Raw genomic sequence first — 16,917 nt, forward strand, 5'->3', positions numbered from 1 at the left:
GCGAGAAGGGCCCCTCACGGAGTTGCCATGGGCGTCTAACCGCGGCAGCCAGGCCCCTGTCTACGTGAGACCCCGGCCCCCGTCCCCTCTGCAGCCCGCCCGCCACCTGCGCGCCGCGTGGCCTCCGCCGGCGCCTGCCCTCCCCGCGTCTCCGTCTCTCACGGTAAGAGGCGGGGAGGGCCGCGACGCTTCTCCCTGGAGGGCTCGTGGTGAGGTCTCGGCGAGCCCCTCCGCCCAGCGCCCCGCCCCAGGCCAGCGCTCCATTGGCGGCAGCGGCGGGCACGGCCGCCCTCGGGCCGGAGAGGGGAGCGGGTAGGAGCGGGGGCGCTGGCACCGCGCGTAGAACCTCGGCCGCGGGGTCCCGCCCCTGGCCCCTGGCCCTCCCCGCCCGCCTGCCTCGCTTTGCTTCTCGCTCCGCCCCTCGCCCGCCCCGCCTCGCTTCCAGCGCGCCGAGCGGAGCCGAACGCCGGGTCCTCCAGGAACCTCGAGCCGGGCCGAGCGGGGCCGGGCAGCACCCGCGGGGTTCTACTGGCGTCCTCCGCTGCCATGAAGCGGGACCGGCTGGGCCGCTTCCTGTCCCCTGGGGCGGCCCGGCAGCGCGGGGCCTCGGGCGGCGGCGGCCGTGCTCGGGGCCGCCCTTCCCTCAGCGGCGGGTCGAGGGTGGACGGGGCGATGGCGCGACGCGCCTGGGGCCCGGTTGGGCACTGCGGGGACGCGGGCGAGGACGGCGTGGACGAGGCAGGTGGGTCCACGGCCCCGGCGTGGCGGGCGGGGGTCGCGGCGGGGGCTGCGCGTGGGCGGAGCTGCACTGACGCCCGGAAGCCGGCGCGGCTTCCCCTCCGCCCGGCCGAGCGCGTAGCGGGCTCGGGGCTGCGTCTGGATAGGCGCTGGGCGACCGGCTCGGTTTTCCCCGCGCTCCGTGACGCTGGCGTCGCCGGCCCGGCCTCCCCGGCCGCGGGCTCGGTCAGAAGGGACCCGGCGTGAGGAGCGCTGTCACCGCGGGCAGGTCGCCCTTGGGCGCCCGCGCGTGGGAATCGCCCTCTCCCGCTTCGTGTTCCCCGGGAGCAGGAAAGGAGGCGGCACCTGCACTTGGCAGACAGGAAACCGCGGCGTTTCCTGGAGGGCGCAGCGCCTTCCCCGGGGCTCGCGGTCGCTGGGAGGAGAGTGCAGTTCCAGGTTTCACTCGTGAAGTTGTTTCGCTGGGAGGCTTTCAGAGGCCTTTGAAATTTGAAAGATTTCTTGGACCAGCGGCCGCATCCCCCACAGGGCGGCTTGTCTCGCCTAGAGCCGCGCGCCCGAGCCGCTTGCTGTGTCCGAGGGCCGCGCGGAGGGCGGTGCAGGCGCTGCCCTCGAACCTGGAGTCCGGGACGCCCCGTGCTGAGGAGCCTCCTCCTTTGCCGGCTGCTAACACTTTCTGCCGCTCTGTGCAGGAGCAGGCCGGGCTCTCGCCATGGGTCACTGTCGCCTCTGCCACGGGAAGTTTTCCTCGAGAAGCCTGCGCAGCATCTCGGAGAGGGCGCCTGGAGCGAGCATGGAGAGGCCGTCCGCAGAGGAGCGCGTGCTCGTCAGGGACTTCCAGCGCCTGCTGGGGGTGGCTGTCCGCCAGGACCCCACCTTATCTCAGTTTGTCTGCAAGAGCTGCCACGCCCAGTTCTACCAGTGCCACAGCCTCCTCAGGTCCTTCCTGCAGAGGGTCAACGTCTCCCCGACGGGTCGCCGGAAGCCTTGTGCAAAGTACGCCCTAGTCTGTTCAGGGCACGTTCAGGCTGTCAGCACTGCAGTGTGACGGGTGCTGAGAGGGACAGGGCATGCCTCGGCGGTAGCCTCTGGGTGGGGGGAATGGGCCATGCCCAGGCTCAGTGTGAATAGCCCTGGGATTGGTGTGGAGAGACGAACTGGGAGGAGATGGGGTGAGGGAAGAGGAGAAGGTTACCTATGGGGACCGCTGAGGTTTGAGACCTTGAGAGGGTCCTGTACCGCACGTGCTGTGAACCTGCCCCTGCTTGTCCTGCTCATGGCCACACTGATCCTTTGCAGGGTCGGTGCCCAGCCCCCAACAGGGGCAGAGGAGGGAGCGTGTCTGGGTGAGTCCTCTCCCGGTGGAGGGTGGGCTGGGTGCCGACCAGCCGTGGAGCTGACATCTCTGTTGACTCTCTGCAGTGGATCTGATCACATCAAGCCCCCAGTGCCTGCACGGCTTGGTGGGATGGGTGCACGGACATGCGGCCAGCTGCAGGGCCCTGCCCCACCTTCAGAGGACACTGTCCTCTGAGTACTGCGGCATCATCCAGGCCGTGTGGGGCTGCGACCAGGGCCACGACTACACCATGGACACCAGCTCCAGCTGCAAAGCCTTCTTGCTGGACAGTGCGCTGGCGGTCAAGTGGCCATGGGACAAGGAGACAGCGCCACGGCTGCCCCAGCACCGAGGGTGGAACCCTGGGGATGCCCCTCAGACCTCCCAGGGTAAAGGGACAGGGACCCCAGTTGGGGCTGAGACCAAGATTCTGCCCAGCACAGATGAGGCCCGGCCTCCTTCGGACAGCGACGCGGTGGGGCCCAGGTCGGGCTTCCCACCTCAGCCAAGCCTGCCCCTCTGCGGGGCCCCAGGTAGGAGGCACTTCTTGTTGGTGCTAGACCAGGATCTGTGCTCCTCAGCCGGGCAGGGTTTTTGGCAGAAAGTGAATGTCTCCACTGCTCTAGGTGGTGGCTGGAGTGTGGTGTGAGAAGGAACAGAGCTTGGGGCTTCTGCCTGCGGCTGCTCACCACATCCAGAGAGCAGGGAGGGGCGGCCAGCCTGTCTCGGCCTCTTGCTCTGTGAGCAGGGCTTTGTTCCAGTAGTTTCTGTGGAGACATGCTCATCAGCCATCTAGTCTTCCTCTAAGCTTGTGCTTGGGGCTGCGGGGACTGAGGAAGAAAAGAATGGGGCCTTGTCTGTGGACGTGGGAGAAGAGAATGGCCATTGCCTCTGTGGCTGCTGCCCTGCCAGCTGCAGGTCATTTCCTGGCGCTCAGCCAGCTGCCTGGTGACACCCTGGTGTGGGCCAGTGTAGCGCAGCTTTCTCTGCTGAGAGGCTGAGGGGAACACAAGGCCCTTGTTTGGGCCCCAGAACCCTTAGCACTGTGGGCTGGTGCAGCTGCTCCTGGATGTTGTGTTAGGAGGGCCGGGGCCAGTTTTCCTCCGGCCTCTTGTCGTGTGTGTGCTCTGCGTACCTGTCCCCACCTGGGCACTCAGCTCCCACCTTGAGTCCTCAGGGGAGCTTCCAAAAAACATAGCTACCTGTTATCCTAGACTTTGGGAGGCTGAGGTGGGCGGCTCACTTGAGGTCCGGAGATCAAGACTAGCCTGGCCAACGTGGCAAAACCCCATCAGTAATGAAAATACAAAAACTAGTTAGGCATGGTGGTGGGCACCTGTAATCCCAGGTACTCTGGAGGCTGAGGCATGAGAATCACTTGAGCCTGGGAGGCAGAGGTTGCAGTGAGCCGACATCGCACCGCTGTACTCCAGCCTGGGCGACAGAGCAAGGTTCCATCTCAAACAAAAACTCAGCTACCCAGATAGTTCAGAAAGATACGGGTGCACAGATGAGAAAGTGTGGCTTGGGGTCCTTGGGTAGGAACGGGATTGTGAGTGTCACGTATTAGAGCTGCTTGGCTTTTAAACTTGTATGCAGTATGTTGACAACAATACTATCTCTCTACCTATCTGTGTATCTATTTTTGTGACAGAGTCTCGTTCTGTAGCCGAGGTTGGAGTGCAGTGGCACGATCTTGGTTCACTGGTACCTCTGCCTCCTGGGTCCTGGTTCAAGCAATTCTCCTGCCTCAGCCTCCCGAGTATCTGGGATTACAGGCACGTGTCACCACGCCCAGCTAATTTTTGTATTTTTAATAGAGACGGGGTTTCACCATGTTGGCCAGGCTGGTCTCGAACTCCTGACCTTGTGATCTACCCACCTCGGCCTCCCAGAGTGCTGGGATTACAGGTGTGAGTCACCGCGCCCGGCCAAGAACAATACTGTTTAAAGCTTATTTTAGGCCAGGTGCAATGGCTCATGCCTGTAATTCTAGCACTCTGGGAGGCTGAGGCGGGCAGATCATGAGGTCAGGAGATTGAGACCAGCCTGGCTAATGTGGTGAAACCCTGTCTCTACTAAAAATACAAAAAAACTAGCCAGGCGTGGTGGCGGGCACCTGTAGTCCCAGCTACTCAGGAGGCTGAGGCAGGAGAATGGCGTGAACCCTGGAGGCAGAGCTTGCAGTGAGCCAAGATTGCACCACTGCACTCCAGCCTAGGTGACAGAGCGAGATTCTGTCTCAAAAAAAAAAAAAAAATTAGCTGGGCATGGTGGTAGGCGCCTGTAGTCCCAGCTACTCGGGAGGCTGAGGCAGGAGAATCACTTGACCCTGGGTGGTGGAGATTACAGTGAGCTGAGATCCTGCCACTGCACTCTAGCCTGGGCGACAGAGCAAGACTCCATCTCAAAAAAAAAAAAAAAAAAAAGGAAACTTAATTTAAGTAGAGATGGAGTCTCACTGTTTTGTCCAGGCTGGTCTTGAATTTCTGGCTTCAAGTGACTCTCCTGCCTTGGCCTCCCAAAAGCCTGGATTATGGGCATAAACCACCAGGCCTGGCCAAGAGAACAGTCATATTATTTATTTATGGAGTCTTGCTGTGTTGCCCAGACTAGAGTGCAGTGACACGATCTCAGCTCACTGCAACCTCCGCCTCCTGGGTTCAAGTGATTCTCCTGCCTCAGCCTCCTGAGTAGCTGAGACTATAGGTTCGTGCCACCACACCCGGTTAATTTTTTGTATTTTTATTTTATTTTTGTATTTTGCATTTTTATTTTAGTTTTTTTTTTTGAGACGAAGTTTCACTCTGTTGCCCAGGCTGGAGTGCAGTGGTGTGATATCGGTGAGCCGCAACCTCTGCCTCCCAGGGTCAAGCAGTTCTCCTGCCTCAGCCTCCTGAGTAGCTGGGATTACAGGCACCCACCACCATGCCTGGCTAATTTTGTATGTTTTAGAAGAGATGGGGTTTCTCCATGGTGGTCAGGCTGGTCTTGAACTTTCGACTTCGGGTGATCTGCCCGCCTCAGCTTCCCAAAGTGCTGGAATTACAGGCATGAGTTACCATGCCCGGCCCAATTTTTTGTATTTTTAGTAGAGACAGGGTTTCACCGTGTTAGCCTGGTTGGTCTCGATTCTCCTGACCTTGTGATCCGCCCACATCGGCCTCCCAAAGTGCTGGGATTACTACAGGCATGAGCCACTGTACCTGGCCCAGTAATTTTTTAAATGTCTCAGAACATCCACCAAGTCCAGGCTGTCCTAGAATGACTGGATCGGAGTCTGTGGAAGGACTGGGCTTTCTGGTTCTGCTGTTCCTGAGGGTTCTGATGCTTGTTGCTGCCTGGGTGTTTCTGGACATTGGGCTGGCAGGACAGGATCAGAGGCCGCGTAGCACTCTTGGCAGGGATGGGGCCAAGGTGGGGGAAACTTGCGGGTCAGGGACCCCAGGCTCCCTTCTGGTCATCAGTAGTGGAGTTGTACCTCCTGGCAGGTGAGACCTTTCTGTGCTCCATGTTGGTGACAGGACCTTGTTCTTTGTTTCTCAGGGCAGTTGGGTGAGAAGCAGGTCCCATCTTCAACCTCGGATGATCGGGTAAAAGACGAGTTCAGTGACCTTTCTGAGGGGTGAGAGAAGAGTGGGTTTAAATAGCCTAACATTTCTCCTTCAAAAACCAAACAGCCATCATAGGGCCAGCTGCCCATGCCCTGGTACCAAACAGCCATCATAGGGCCGGCTGTCTGTTCCCTGGTTGGGACGCGCCTCCTCTCGAGGTGGGAGGAGAGGAGGGGCTGGGGAGCTTCCGAGGCTGCTTATCTCTGATTGGTGGTTTCCTGGGTGCCAGAGGGCACCCCCAGACCTGAGGCAGCTCCAGAGGGAGCTTGATAGGGTTTCTGACCTGGAGCAGCCTAGAAGTGAGTTTGTTGAAACCACTCTGTGGCTGGGTCCTTTGTTTCTGCTGCTGTTTTCTCTTTTAGGGCTATGGTTTTGTGTTCGCTCCAGCTGTTTCTGGAGTAGAGGAAGCCTGACTTTAGCCCTTGACTATGACACTGTTGTGACTTGAAGCAGAGGCTCCGTGAGGAGGTGTTGGAGGAGGACAGGCCTCAGAAGGGACCCCATCAGTGTCTGCAAACTCCCTGGGCCACCTCTGCCTCTCAGCCGAGTGCCACTCAGGGCAGTTGTGCCAGGCTGGGGTTTGCAGCATTTCCACCCTCTCCTGTCAACCTTGGCTGCAACACAGACGCACCTCATCCAAATGAGGACAGCCTAGTTTGGGGGGCAATCCCAGTGGGGTGTCCAGTGATGAAATCGGGCAGGTGCCAGGAGGCACCTGGGCTGGCTAAGGCTGTCCTCAAGACAACCAGGAGACGAAACCACAACTCAGGTTTTAGCATAAAGGCCACAAGTCTTTTTTTTTTTTTTTTTTTTTCCTTTGGTGAACTTTTTTTTTAGACTGAGCCTCACTCTGTTGCCCCGGCTGGAGTGCAGTGGCGCCGTCTCAGCTCACTGTGACCTGCACCTGCTGCGTTCAAGCGATTCTCCCGCCTCAGCCTCCCCAGTAGGTGGGATTACAGGTGCCTGCCACCACGCCCAGCTAATTTTTGTATTTTTAGTAGAGACAGGGTTTCCCGGTATTGGCCAGGCTGGTCTTGAACTCCTGACCTCAGGCGATCCACCTGCCTCAGCTTCCCAAAGTGCTGGGATTACAGGTGTGAGCCACCACGCCCGGCCACTTTCGTCAGCTTAGAAGTGGCTCATGGCAAACCCATCAGCTGCATAGGGGTTCGCAGTTACGGGGTGAGGTGGTTGATTTTTCAAAGTCTGCTTAGCAGGAAGCCACCTTGGAGAGCCTCCACCCCTTCTGGGCTGCTGTGGAAAGTGCTCTTTCCAAGTCCAGTGTCCTGGTGCCCGGAGCGCGTGGCTTGTGGGGGTTGCTGGCTTGTGAGCCTGGTCGGTCCTTTGCGTTCGGAAATAAGATTGGAAATTTGGGGATTTTAGATTTAAGACATTTTCTTTTCTTTTTTTTTTTTTTTTGAGACGGAGTCTCGCTGTGTGGCCCAGGCTGGAGTGCAGTGGCCGGATCTCAGCTCACTGCAAGCTCCGCCTCCCGGGTTCCCGCCATTCTCCCGCCTCAGCCTCCAAGTAGCTGGGACTACAGGCGCCCGCCACCGCGCCCGCTAGTTTTTTGTATTTTTAGTAGAGACGGGGTTTCACCGTGTTAGCCAGGAGGGTCTCGATCTCCTGACCTCGTGATCCTCCCACCTCGGCCTCCCAAAGTGCTGGGATTACAGGCTTGCGCCACCGCGCCCGGCTTAAGACATTTTCAGAAGAACTCAAACGTGGACTTGGGGGTCCATGTGGTAATCTTCAGGCAGGGGGTGTTGTTGGAACCGTTACTGCCCAGGCCCAGGGCTTTGCTGAAGATTCTCTCTTCATTCCTAGAGACGTCTTGAGTGAAGACGAAAATGACAAGAAGCAAAACACCCAGTCTTCGGATGAGTCCTTTGAGCCTTACCCAGAAAGGAAGTAAGTGGGCAGCCCGGGATCTGCTGGAGGCATCCGTTGGGTGACCTAGACACCCACCTGTGCCCCAGGGGCTCTCACTCCCCGCTGTGCGTACCCTCAGTTCACTCTCTTTGTGTCCGGATCTCCCAAGCCCAGTGAAATGTGGCTTCCTTCAGTGAGCTGGGAGGCAGGGGGCGGGGCAGGTGGGCAGGTGAAAAGGTGGGTCCTCCTGGTGGTTTGCAGCTGGGACCTGGTCTCAGCGCTGTGAAGTGACCCGCAGGCCGGGTGAGGGCAGCCTCAGAGTCCCAGCAGTGGACGGCAGGTGTCTCTGTTGACAAAACCCAGCCTCGTTTGAGAACGAGGCTCTTAGGTCCCTTCTGCCAGTCCTGCTCTGGGTTCACACCCCAGTGTCCCCCCTGGAATTCCCCAACCCATCGTTTCTGCTTTGTGTGCATCCTGAGGCCCAAGGACCCAGCTCTGTCATCCTCACAGTTATGACTCCATCACTGACGTCCATGGCCAGGCAGCCACGGTCCACTTCCTTGTTGAGTCACTTCTGTGACCTTGTTTTGACTTTGTTTTTAGGGATTTATGTTTTCTCTCTTTGGTTAGAACACAGGCCTTGGTAGTGAGGGCTGGTTTTCACTTGTGCTGTTTTCTTTGCAACCCTGTACCCAGGAGTACCCAGAACACTCCCAGGTAGTTGGCGACTGACCCGGTCCCTGTCCTTGAGCATTTCAGTCCAGAACAAAGGTCCAGAGGGCAGGCGGCTCTGAGTACCACAGTCCGCCGCTGGAACCCTGCAGTGCAGACTGAGAGGTCAACTGCCTTTTTCATTGAAGTTCTGATGCTGTTAAGTTCTGAAAAGAGAAACAGGAGCAGAGGAGGTGGCCGGAGAGAGGTCAGAAGCAGAGGGCAAGACTGAGCCAGAGGGGCTGCAGGGGCCTCAGCATGAACAGAAAACTGGTCAGGCCCAGAAAAGGTGCCCGGGGGTCCCAACCCTCAGGTTTGTTCCCAGGAATCATGGCTGGGGTGCCGCCTGGGGCTGCTGATTAGAAGCCCCCACTCCCTGTGACCCCCCCAGGTTGAATTCAAATCCCAGGACACCTGAGAATGTTTCTGTGGCTTGCTGCCCAGAGGGTCTGGGGATGCTGGTGAGAGGAGGGCTGGGAGCTGGGATGGGAGGGGCCAGGTGAGCCTTTTCCAGAGGGGCAGATTCAGGAGGGGAGGGTCCTCTCTGCTGAGCTCCTGCTGCTGTGACAGGGACAGCACACTCAGACTGTGTCTTTAGTTCCTCTGGACCCCAGGAGTGCAGACAAAGACGTGCTTTGGGACAGAGACACAGGAGACATGTTTTCAGAGACCTCTAGTTAAAGGGGTGACTTTAGTGGGAACCGCTGCGTAGGAGGCAGGACTGGGTGGTAGCCAGCATGGCCTCCTGACTGCGGCGAGTGCCAGGGGCACTTGGTTCCTCAGCTGCTACAGTGAGACCCCCCTGGGAACCCAGAAGGGCCTCTGCACAGCCCCAGCCCATGTGCTGCCTCGCAGTCTTCTTGACTCTGACCTTCGCGTTCTAGCAGGCAAGCTCGCCTGCACCCTCAGCTGGGGCAATGATGTGTTAATGAGGGGTCAGTGGTTCCAGCCAGAGGTGAAGACCAGGGCCTGCACCCTCATGGGGAAAGAACTGACAAGCAGCAGTGAGGCCTGAGCCCAGCCCACCCCGTCTGCGAGGATCCCCGTCCCAGACACAAGGGCACAGAGACTGCGGGTGCTCCGAAGCCTCCTGTGCTGAGGAGGAGAGCGGTCAGTGTGGGAACCGTTATGGCCAGCCACTCAACAAACAAGGGGCCACCCAATCCAGGCAGGCAGGGTAGGTGAGGGACATGTGGCCAGATCATGAAAACCAGTTATCAGGGACAGGGAGAGAAGGCACAGCCTGTGTAAAGTCAACACAGTTCTTTTCAATGATTTTTTTTTTTTTTTTTTGAGACAGCGTCTTGCTCTGTCACCCAGGCTGGAGTGCAGTGGTGCGATCTCAGCTCACTGCAAGCTCCACCTCCTGGGTTCAAGTGATTCTTCTGCCTCAGCCTCCTGAGTAGCTGGGATTACAGGCGTGCATCACCACACCCGGCTAAGTTTTGTATTTTTAATAGAGATGGGGTTTCCCCATGTTGGCCAGGCTGGTCTCAAGCTCCTGACCTCAGGTGATCCGCCCACCTCAGCCTCCCAAAGTGCTGGGATTACAGACGTGAGCCCCCGCGCCCAGCCTCAGTGCACTCTTGAAAGAGAAGGGCAGTTAGCGACAGGGTCTCATGCTCTTGCCCAGGCTGGGGTGCATTGGTACGATCATGGCTGATGGCAGCCTTGTGCGCTCTAAGCGAGCCTCTTACCTCAGCCTCCCAGAGTGCTGGGATTGCCAGTGTGAGCCACTGGACTCGGCAGTGTAAATTACTTTTTTCATGCTTTTGCATATGGATTGTTCTCTTAATTTCCTTTTTAGATTGTTCGTTGATAATACATAGAAACATAATTGGGTTTTGTGTCTGGATTTTACACTCTGCAGCTTTGCTGAAATCATTTATTAGGGTTTGTCTGTATGTGGATCTTTAGGGTTTTCTACATACAAGGTCAGGTGAATAGGGAGAATTTTTCTGTTTTCCTTGCCCAGTTACTCTGGCCAGGGCCTCCAGTGCTGTGCTGAGAACAGAGGTGAGAGAACCGGTGTCTTTTCCTCATCCTGGAGGAAGAGCTTTCAGTCTTTCACGATTGAGTGTGGCGTCTGCTGAGGGCTTCACGTCCAGGCTTTATCATGGTGAAGTTCCCTTCTTTTCCTGAGGGATTTCCTTCCCTATCCTTATCTGGATCCAAAAAGGAACCACAAGTGTATCTCTCCTCTAAGTCTCCAATAGACGTACACTGGACGCTGCTGCGTTTGCTGGTCCCTCAGGGACTTGCCCGACCAGCTAAAATGCGCAACCCCGAAGTTTTGGAGGACAAGGCCCCCTGCCCACCATGGTCCCAGCCAGCAGCTCCAGGAACACAGGCTGGGCTCCCTGCAGCGGGGCAGGGCTGAGGAATGCGGGGGTGGCAGCTGCTCCCCTTGTGCTTCCGGGGGAACAGCACCTGTTCCTCCAAAGCCCGGCTGGTGGCTTGAGCTTGGAATCAAGCTGTCCTGTTTTCAGAGAGTGCGTTCTGAGCTGCTTCCTAGCGTTTAAGGTCGTTCTGATAAAGGGGTGGCCCCTCTGTCTGCTCTGCCGTCTTTCCTGGTATCTCCAGTGTCGGGTTTTGTGTGTAGCACAGGATGAAGCTTCAGTTCTCAGAACTGTGCCCTCGCCTCTGAGGCCTCCTGTCCAGAGTTGCTCTGGCTTTGGTGGCTTCAGGTAGATTGAGGGTCAGCCAGCACAGAAGCAACTCAGGGAAGCTTCAAAAAAACCATCTCTCATGTTGGAGAGACAAGAAACCTTTTTCAAATGGAGATCAGAAACCACTGAATCTGGGAACCTCTTTTTTTCAGGGTCTCTGGTAAGAAGAGTGAAAGCAAAGAAGCCAAGAAGTCTGAAGAACCCAGAATTCGGAAGAAGCCGGGACCCAAGCCGGGATGGAAGAAGCAGCTTCGTTGTGAGAGGTGAGGCCTGGAGCCCGAGGCGCGCCCTGCCTGTCGGGGCCGGGCTCCATGCCTGCTCTTCGTTGTAGGGAGGAGCTTCCCACCATCTACAAGTGTCCTTACCAGGGCTGCACAGCTGTGTACCGAGGCGCGGACGGCATGAAGGTGAGCACGGGCTGTGCCTGACCCAGGCCCCGCAGCTGTCAGTGTGAGCCTGGGGGAGGCACCGGGTGTTTCTGCAGAGCCTGACTCAGACTTGTGCCCAAGGTGACCGGAGACCTGGGGTAGATGTGGGGCCAGAGTTTCACTTGAGACACCCCCTGGGGGTCTAGAAGTGTCTTGGAGTGAAGCTGTGGAGGAACCAGTGGTGGAGCTGGAGGAGCTGGATCTGCCTTCCTTCCAGGGGCGTCAGCTGCCACCCGCGGAGGGCCCGTGCCGCTTGGCCCGGGTGAGGCTCTGCGGGTCTCTCACTGAGTCTCTCCTGCAGAAGCACATCAAGGAGCACCACGAGGAGGTCCGGGAGCGGCCCTGCCCCCACCCTGGCTGCAACAAGGTTTTCATGATCGACCGCTACCTGCAGCGGCACGTGAAGCTCATCCACACAGGTACTGCTGTCATCAGCGTCACCCGCGCGGTGACAGCTAGGGGCACGTGACCTGCTTTCCTGATACCCATCCCCGCCCCAAGAGTTGGGGATCGTGTGCAGGTGGCTGATGGGGCCTCGGGTACTCACAGTCACGCAGGTGGATGAAGGCTAGAGTAGGGCATCAGTGTCAATCTGCCCTTTCCTGTGATGGGAGGAATTCTTGACTTCCCCAGGATCTAGGCAGTTTGTCAAAACCGATAGCCAAGCAATCTTGGTGTCCCTTTGCAAATTGGTTACTTTAGTTTTTAATTTTTTTTGAGACGAAGTCTTGCTCTGTTGCCCAGGCTGGAGTGCAGTGGCACCATCTTGGCTCACCACAACTTCCGCCTCCAGGGTTCAAGTGACTCTTCTGCCTCAGCCTCCCGAGTAGCTGGGATTATAGGCACCTGCAACCACGCCTGCTAATTTTTGTAATTTTTGGCAGAGACAGAGTTTCACCATGTTGGCCAGCCCAATCTCTTTAACTCCTGACCTCAAGTGATCCACCCACCTCGGCCTCCCAAAGTACAGAGATTACAGGTGTGAGCACCACACCTGGCCCAAACAAGTGTCTCTTAAAAGGGAAGGCGGGAGGTAGAAGGCATGCCAACTCTGGGGAGCTGCCCGTGTGGACAGGGGGGAGGCACGTGTGGTTCTGCTGCTTCATGTGTGTGTAGCTCGTCTCATTAAGACCGGAGGTGGATGGGGGAATTATGACTGAGGGTGCTGCCTCTGTGCCCGTCTTATTTTTCACAATTTCTGTAATGTACAAGTTACTTTTATAATCCAACAAGGTTATGTTTTCAAAATGACAAACTTGGCTGGGCACGGTGGCTCACACTGTAATCCCAGCACTTTGGGAGGCCAAGGTGGGTGGATCACCTGAGGTCAGCAGTTCGAGACCAGCCTGGCCAACATGGTAAAACGCCATCTTTACTAAAAATGCAAAAATTAGCTGGGCGTGGTGGCGCACGCCTGTAGGCACAGCTACTTGGGAAGCTGAGGTGGGAGAATTGCTTGAACCCAGGAGGTGGAGGTTGCAGTGAGCTGACATCACACCACTGCACTCCAGCCTGGGCAACAGTGAGACGCTGTCTTAAAAAAAAAAAAAAACTTGTTTGAACTGCGTGGACCCACGTATACGTGGTCAGGGACTCGAATCCCTGGTATTCAGAGGGCTGCCTTTTCATAAGTGCAGGTTCTGTAGGGTCTCTGCAGGGCTAACTTTGGAGCTTGAGTATGAGCACATTTTGGTAAGGGTTGGGGTGCCGGGGGGAACCAGCTGAAGACAACTGTATGTTGACCCTTAAATAGTTTTCCTTGGTTTTGAACTTATTACAGAATTAGTAAGATTTATTTATTCTTATTTGAATTTACTACAGAAAGTCTTTTTTCATTAGGATTGATTTTTACTGCTGGATCATCTCCTGACATGCGGGTTATTTTTTGGGTTCTCCCACATCTCTCCTGATGGCAGCAGTTCCTTGTGTTGGGTTCTTCAGACTCTGCATCTGTCCACTCACTGATGGTCACAACCAGCAGTTCCTTAAAAACCTGAAATCAGGCCGGGCGCAGTGGCTCACGCCTGTAGTCCCAGCACTTTGGAGGCTGAGGCAGGAGGATTACTTGAGGCCAGGAGTTTGAGACCAGCCTGGGCAACATAGTAAGACTGTCTCTACTAAAGATTTTTTTTTAATTTAGTGATTGAGACATAAGAGTCTCACTCTTATTGCCCAGGCTGGAGTACAGTGGCGTGATCTTGGCTCACTGTAACCTCCGCCTCCCTGGTTCAAGTGATTCTCCTGCCTCAGCCTCCTGAGTTGGGATTACAGACATCCGCTGCCACGCTGGGGTTTTTTTTTTTTTTTTTTAAGCAGAGTCTCGCGCTGTCGCCCAGGTTGGAGTACAGCGGCACAATCTCAGGTCACTGTAAGCTCCACTTCCCGAGTTAAAGCCATGGGACTGCACGCACCTGCCACCTCGCCTGGCTAACTTTTCATATTTTCACTAGAGATGGGGTTTCACCGTGTTAGTCAGGATGGTCTTGATCTGACCTCGTGATCCACCTGCCTCGGCCTCCCAAAGTGTTGGGATTACAGGCGTGAGCCACCGTGACGCCCAGATAATTTTTATATTTTTAGTAGAGGCGGGTTTTGCTGTGTTGGCCAGGCCGGTCTCGAGTTCCTGACCTCAGGTGATTTGCCGGCCTCAGCCTCCCAAAGTGCTGGGATTACAGGCATGAGCCACCATTCCCAGCCCCATTTTTTTTTTTTTTTTTCCCCGGGACAGTGTGTTGCCCAGGCTGGAGTGCAATGGTACAATCGGCTGGAGTGCAGTGGTACAATCTCGGCTCACTGCAACCTCTGCCTCCTGGGTTCATGAAAGTCTCCTGCCTCTGCCTCCCGAGTAGCTTGAACTACAGGCACCTGCCACCACGCCCAGCTAATTTTTGTATTTTTAGTATAGACGGGGTTTCACTATGTCGGCCAGGCTGGTCTTGAACTGACATGATCCGCCTGCCTTGGCCTCCCAAAGTGCTGGGATTGAGCTGTGAGCCACTGCACCAGCCCCCCATGGTGGTGCACATCTATGGCCCCAGCTGCTTGAGCGGTTGAGGCAGGAGGATCACTTAAGCCTGGGAGTTCCAGGCTATAGTGAGCCTTAATTGTACCATTGCTCTCCAACCTGGGCAACAGAACAAGACCGTCTCAAAAAAAAAAAAAAAAAAGTCACTCGAACCTGGGAGGTGGAGGTTCCAGTGAGCTGAGATTGGGCTATTGCAGTCCACCCTGGGCAACAGACCGAGACTCAAGTCTCAAAAAAAAAAAACAAAAAAACAGGGTCGAGTAAAATGTCAAGGTAGAGTTTCCCTCTGCAGGGAAAAGTCTGTCTTGTGAAGTGTTTTGGGGCTTGACAGCTGTGGAGGCAGCACAGGGTGAATGGGTCTGACTAGAAAGTGGTATCTCTTTGTTGGAGGGTGTGAGAAAGGTTTCCAGAGCGTACAGCCTTGCATAACCCCCGCCCTTGGGTGTGGACCCTTCTCATATGGAGATGAATTCTAGAGAACAGCTATAGCTGTGAGTCAGTGATCTATACAGCCTTAGTGATATGGTGTCCTTTAAGAATTTGTATGCCAGGCACAGTGGCTCATGCGTGTAATCCCAGCACTTTGGGAGACCGAGGCAGGCGGATCACGAGGTCAGGAGTTCAAGACCAGCCTGGCCAATATGATGAAACCCCATCTCTACTAAAAATACAAAAATCAGCTGGGCATGGTGGCGGGCGCCTGTAGTCCCAGCTACTCGGGAGGCGGAGGTTGCAGTGAGCCGAGACTGTGCCACTGCACTGCAGCCTGGGTAACAGAGCGAGACTTCATCTCAAAAAAAAAATTTGTGTTTAAGGAAACAGATTTCTGAAGTTTCTTTAAAAATCATCCTCACATGCACACGGCTGATGAAGCCATATGACAGTGTATATCAAGCAGTTTAAAGATCTTAATAAATGCGGCCCTCAGAGGCCCCTTGCTTGGGCCCACTGTATGGTGTGCGGAACCTTCTTCCGGGCTGTGATGTTTTACATTGTCGTCGACGTCCCCCCGGGAGGTTGGAGCATTGGGCCTGGACTCACTGGACTCTCCTCTCTCAGAGGTGCGGAACTACATCTGTGACGAGTGTGGACAAACCTTCAAGCAGCGGAAGCACCTTCTCGTCCACCAAATGCGACATTCAGGAGCCAAGCCTTTGCAGTAAGTGTGAGCCAGGCCCTCCCCAGGGCTGTGGCTGGCCCATGCACCTTCTTACCTGCCTCTGTCCCCCAGGTGTGAGGTCTGTGGGTTCCAGTGCAGGCAGCGGGCGTCCCTCAAGTACCACATGACCAAACACAAGGCTGAGACTGAGCTGGACTTTGCCTGTGACCAGTGTGGCCGGCGGTTCGAGAAGGCCCACAACCTCAACGTACACATGTCCATGGTGCACCCGTTGACACAGACCCAGGACAAGGCCCTGCCCCTGGAGGCGGAGCCACCACCCGGGCCACCGAGCCCCTCTGTGACCACAGAGGACCAAGTGGTGAAGCCAGAACCCACCTGAGTGGGGATGAGCACCTCTAGCAGCCTGGACTCTGCAATGGCCGTGTCAGCCTCACCCTTCGTGCGCACCTGCATGGGAGGGTCAGAGGGTGCTGCCCGCCCTTGGTGTACAGCTCAAGTAGCCTTCCTCTGCTCTGGGACCAGTGGTTTATTTTCCTACAAATACTGAGTGACTTGGGGCCAGACAGTTTATAAACAATTGATTCCTTTTCCCCACTAAAGCAATCGAGGAGATTTGTAATCCACTTTTTAGTGCAACAAGAGCTCCGTGTTATGCTTGTAATAAATTATTTACAAAGGAGCTGGGCTGGTGTGCAGTGGCAGGTCCTCTCAGAAGAGATGAGGCTCCTGGTACAGGTCAGCATCAGGAGCAGCCTGCTGCCTGCTCCGGAGGGCAGTGCTCACCTCTGGGTCGCAGTCCCCACGATCAGCCAGCAGCTGTGAGAGAGGAGCAGGTCCTCAGCCCCTGCCGTCCAGTGGGCCTCAGACCACAGGGAAGGGGCTCTGGCAGAAAGAGTGGAGTCGCATTGCCAGCCGGGCGGACACATGGCCCGGGCAGCTGTGATTTTTCATGGCCCCTGCGTGGCCCAAGGTGGGTATCTTGACGTTACCTCTGCCATGTGTGAGAAGCTCTTTTTCGGGCACCGAGGTATTAACTGCAGCAGAAAAAGACGAGCTTTTGTTATCAATTCCACAGGGTTGCGCTAGAGAGAAAACAGGCAAAGTCACAGGTTAGAAGACACTGAAACAGGGCTGGTGTGTCCCCCATAATCTGCATTCTGTGTTGGAACATTCTTTGGCAGAAGGAGCCTGAGGCTGCGGGAAGCTCCCCTGGAGATGGGACTGGACCTTGCACCTGCCTGACCCTGGAGCTCCAGGCTCCTGCCGGCTGGAGGTGAAACTGTGCTTGTGTCCCCAGCTACGAAGAGCTGGACCAGCTTCAGGTACATGTCAACAGCAACGTGCAGGAAGGCCTCTTCCCTGATGGCTGCGTCTTCGTGGAAGTAGGAGAGAAGACTA

General features: G+C 56.3%; 2 protein-coding genes and 1 long non-coding RNA gene across 18 annotated transcripts in view; 1 reads left to right on the plus strand and 2 right to left on the minus strand.

Annotated features, from left to right (window-relative positions):
* The first annotated feature begins 24 nt into the window (after positions 1 to 24).
* On the plus strand, positions 25 to 16,193 carry ZNF276 (zinc finger protein 276). Of its 3 annotated transcripts, none has more exons than XM_033219441.1 (11): positions 25 to 163; positions 1,431 to 1,734; positions 2,038 to 2,084; positions 2,161 to 2,610; positions 5,624 to 5,702; positions 7,519 to 7,602; positions 11,096 to 11,206; positions 11,275 to 11,350; positions 11,673 to 11,790; positions 15,456 to 15,555; positions 15,628 to 16,193. In XM_033219441.1, exons 2-11 carry the CDS (start codon positions 1,451 to 1,453, stop codon positions 15,896 to 15,898), a joined length of 1,620 nt encoding a protein of 539 aa, XP_033075332.1. In that variant the 5' UTR covers positions 25 to 163; positions 1,431 to 1,450; the 3' UTR covers positions 15,899 to 16,193. The 3 variants fall into 3 exon arrangements, with proteins under 3 accessions (XP_033075332.1, XP_033075331.1, XP_033075330.1); XM_033219440.1 differs by lacking the exon at positions 25 to 163 and adding an exon at positions 414 to 742 and having other exon boundaries at positions 2,180 to 2,610; positions 5,624 to 5,670; XM_033219439.1 differs by lacking the exon at positions 25 to 163 and adding an exon at positions 415 to 742.
* Positions 10,137 to 12,729, minus strand: LOC117088257. The gene is made up of 2 exons (XR_004439106.1): positions 11,919 to 12,729; positions 10,137 to 11,666 (listed from the first exon to the last, which is right to left on the minus strand). It is a non-coding gene; the product is annotated as an uncharacterized LOC117088257 (long non-coding RNA).
* Positions 15,206 to 16,917, minus strand: part of FANCA (FA complementation group A) — a 78,073-nt gene continuing 76,361 nt past the window's right edge. For 8 of the 14 annotated variants that reach the window (XM_033219416.1, XM_033219419.1, XM_033219414.1 and 5 more), the window contains 2 exons: positions 16,754 to 16,914; positions 16,031 to 16,601 (listed from right to left, as the gene is read on the minus strand). In XM_033219416.1, the coding sequence (XP_033075307.1) occupies positions 16,381 to 16,601; positions 16,754 to 16,914 (382 nt within the window). In that variant the 3' untranslated portion in view covers positions 16,031 to 16,380. Of the gene's footprint in view, positions 16,915 to 16,917 lie in introns of all 14 variants that reach the window. The other 6 variants (XM_033219415.1, XM_033219417.1, XM_033219418.1 and 3 more) reach the window with 6 other exon arrangements.

This window comes from Trachypithecus francoisi, unplaced genomic scaffold, assembly GCF_009764315.1.
Source record: "Trachypithecus francoisi isolate TF-2019V2 unplaced genomic scaffold, Tfra_2.0 Lachesis_group10, whole genome shotgun sequence".
NCBI classification, from domain to species: Eukaryota; Metazoa; Chordata; class Mammalia; order Primates; family Cercopithecidae; genus Trachypithecus; species Trachypithecus francoisi.

Excerpts from the sequence above, each read along its gene's own strand:
- ZNF276 (XM_033219439.1), top strand. The coding sequence starts at position 547 with ATGAAGCGGGACCGGCTGGGCCGCTTCCTGTCCCCTGGGGCGGCCCGG. Across the intron at positions 5,703-7,518 it reads TTCAGTGACCTTTCTGAGGG|AGACGTCTTGAGTGAAGACG; the intron begins GTGAGAGAAGAG and ends CTTCATTCCTAG. Across the intron at positions 11,351-11,672 it reads GAGGCGCGGACGGCATGAAG|AAGCACATCAAGGAGCACCA; the intron begins GTGAGCACGGGC and ends TCTCTCCTGCAG.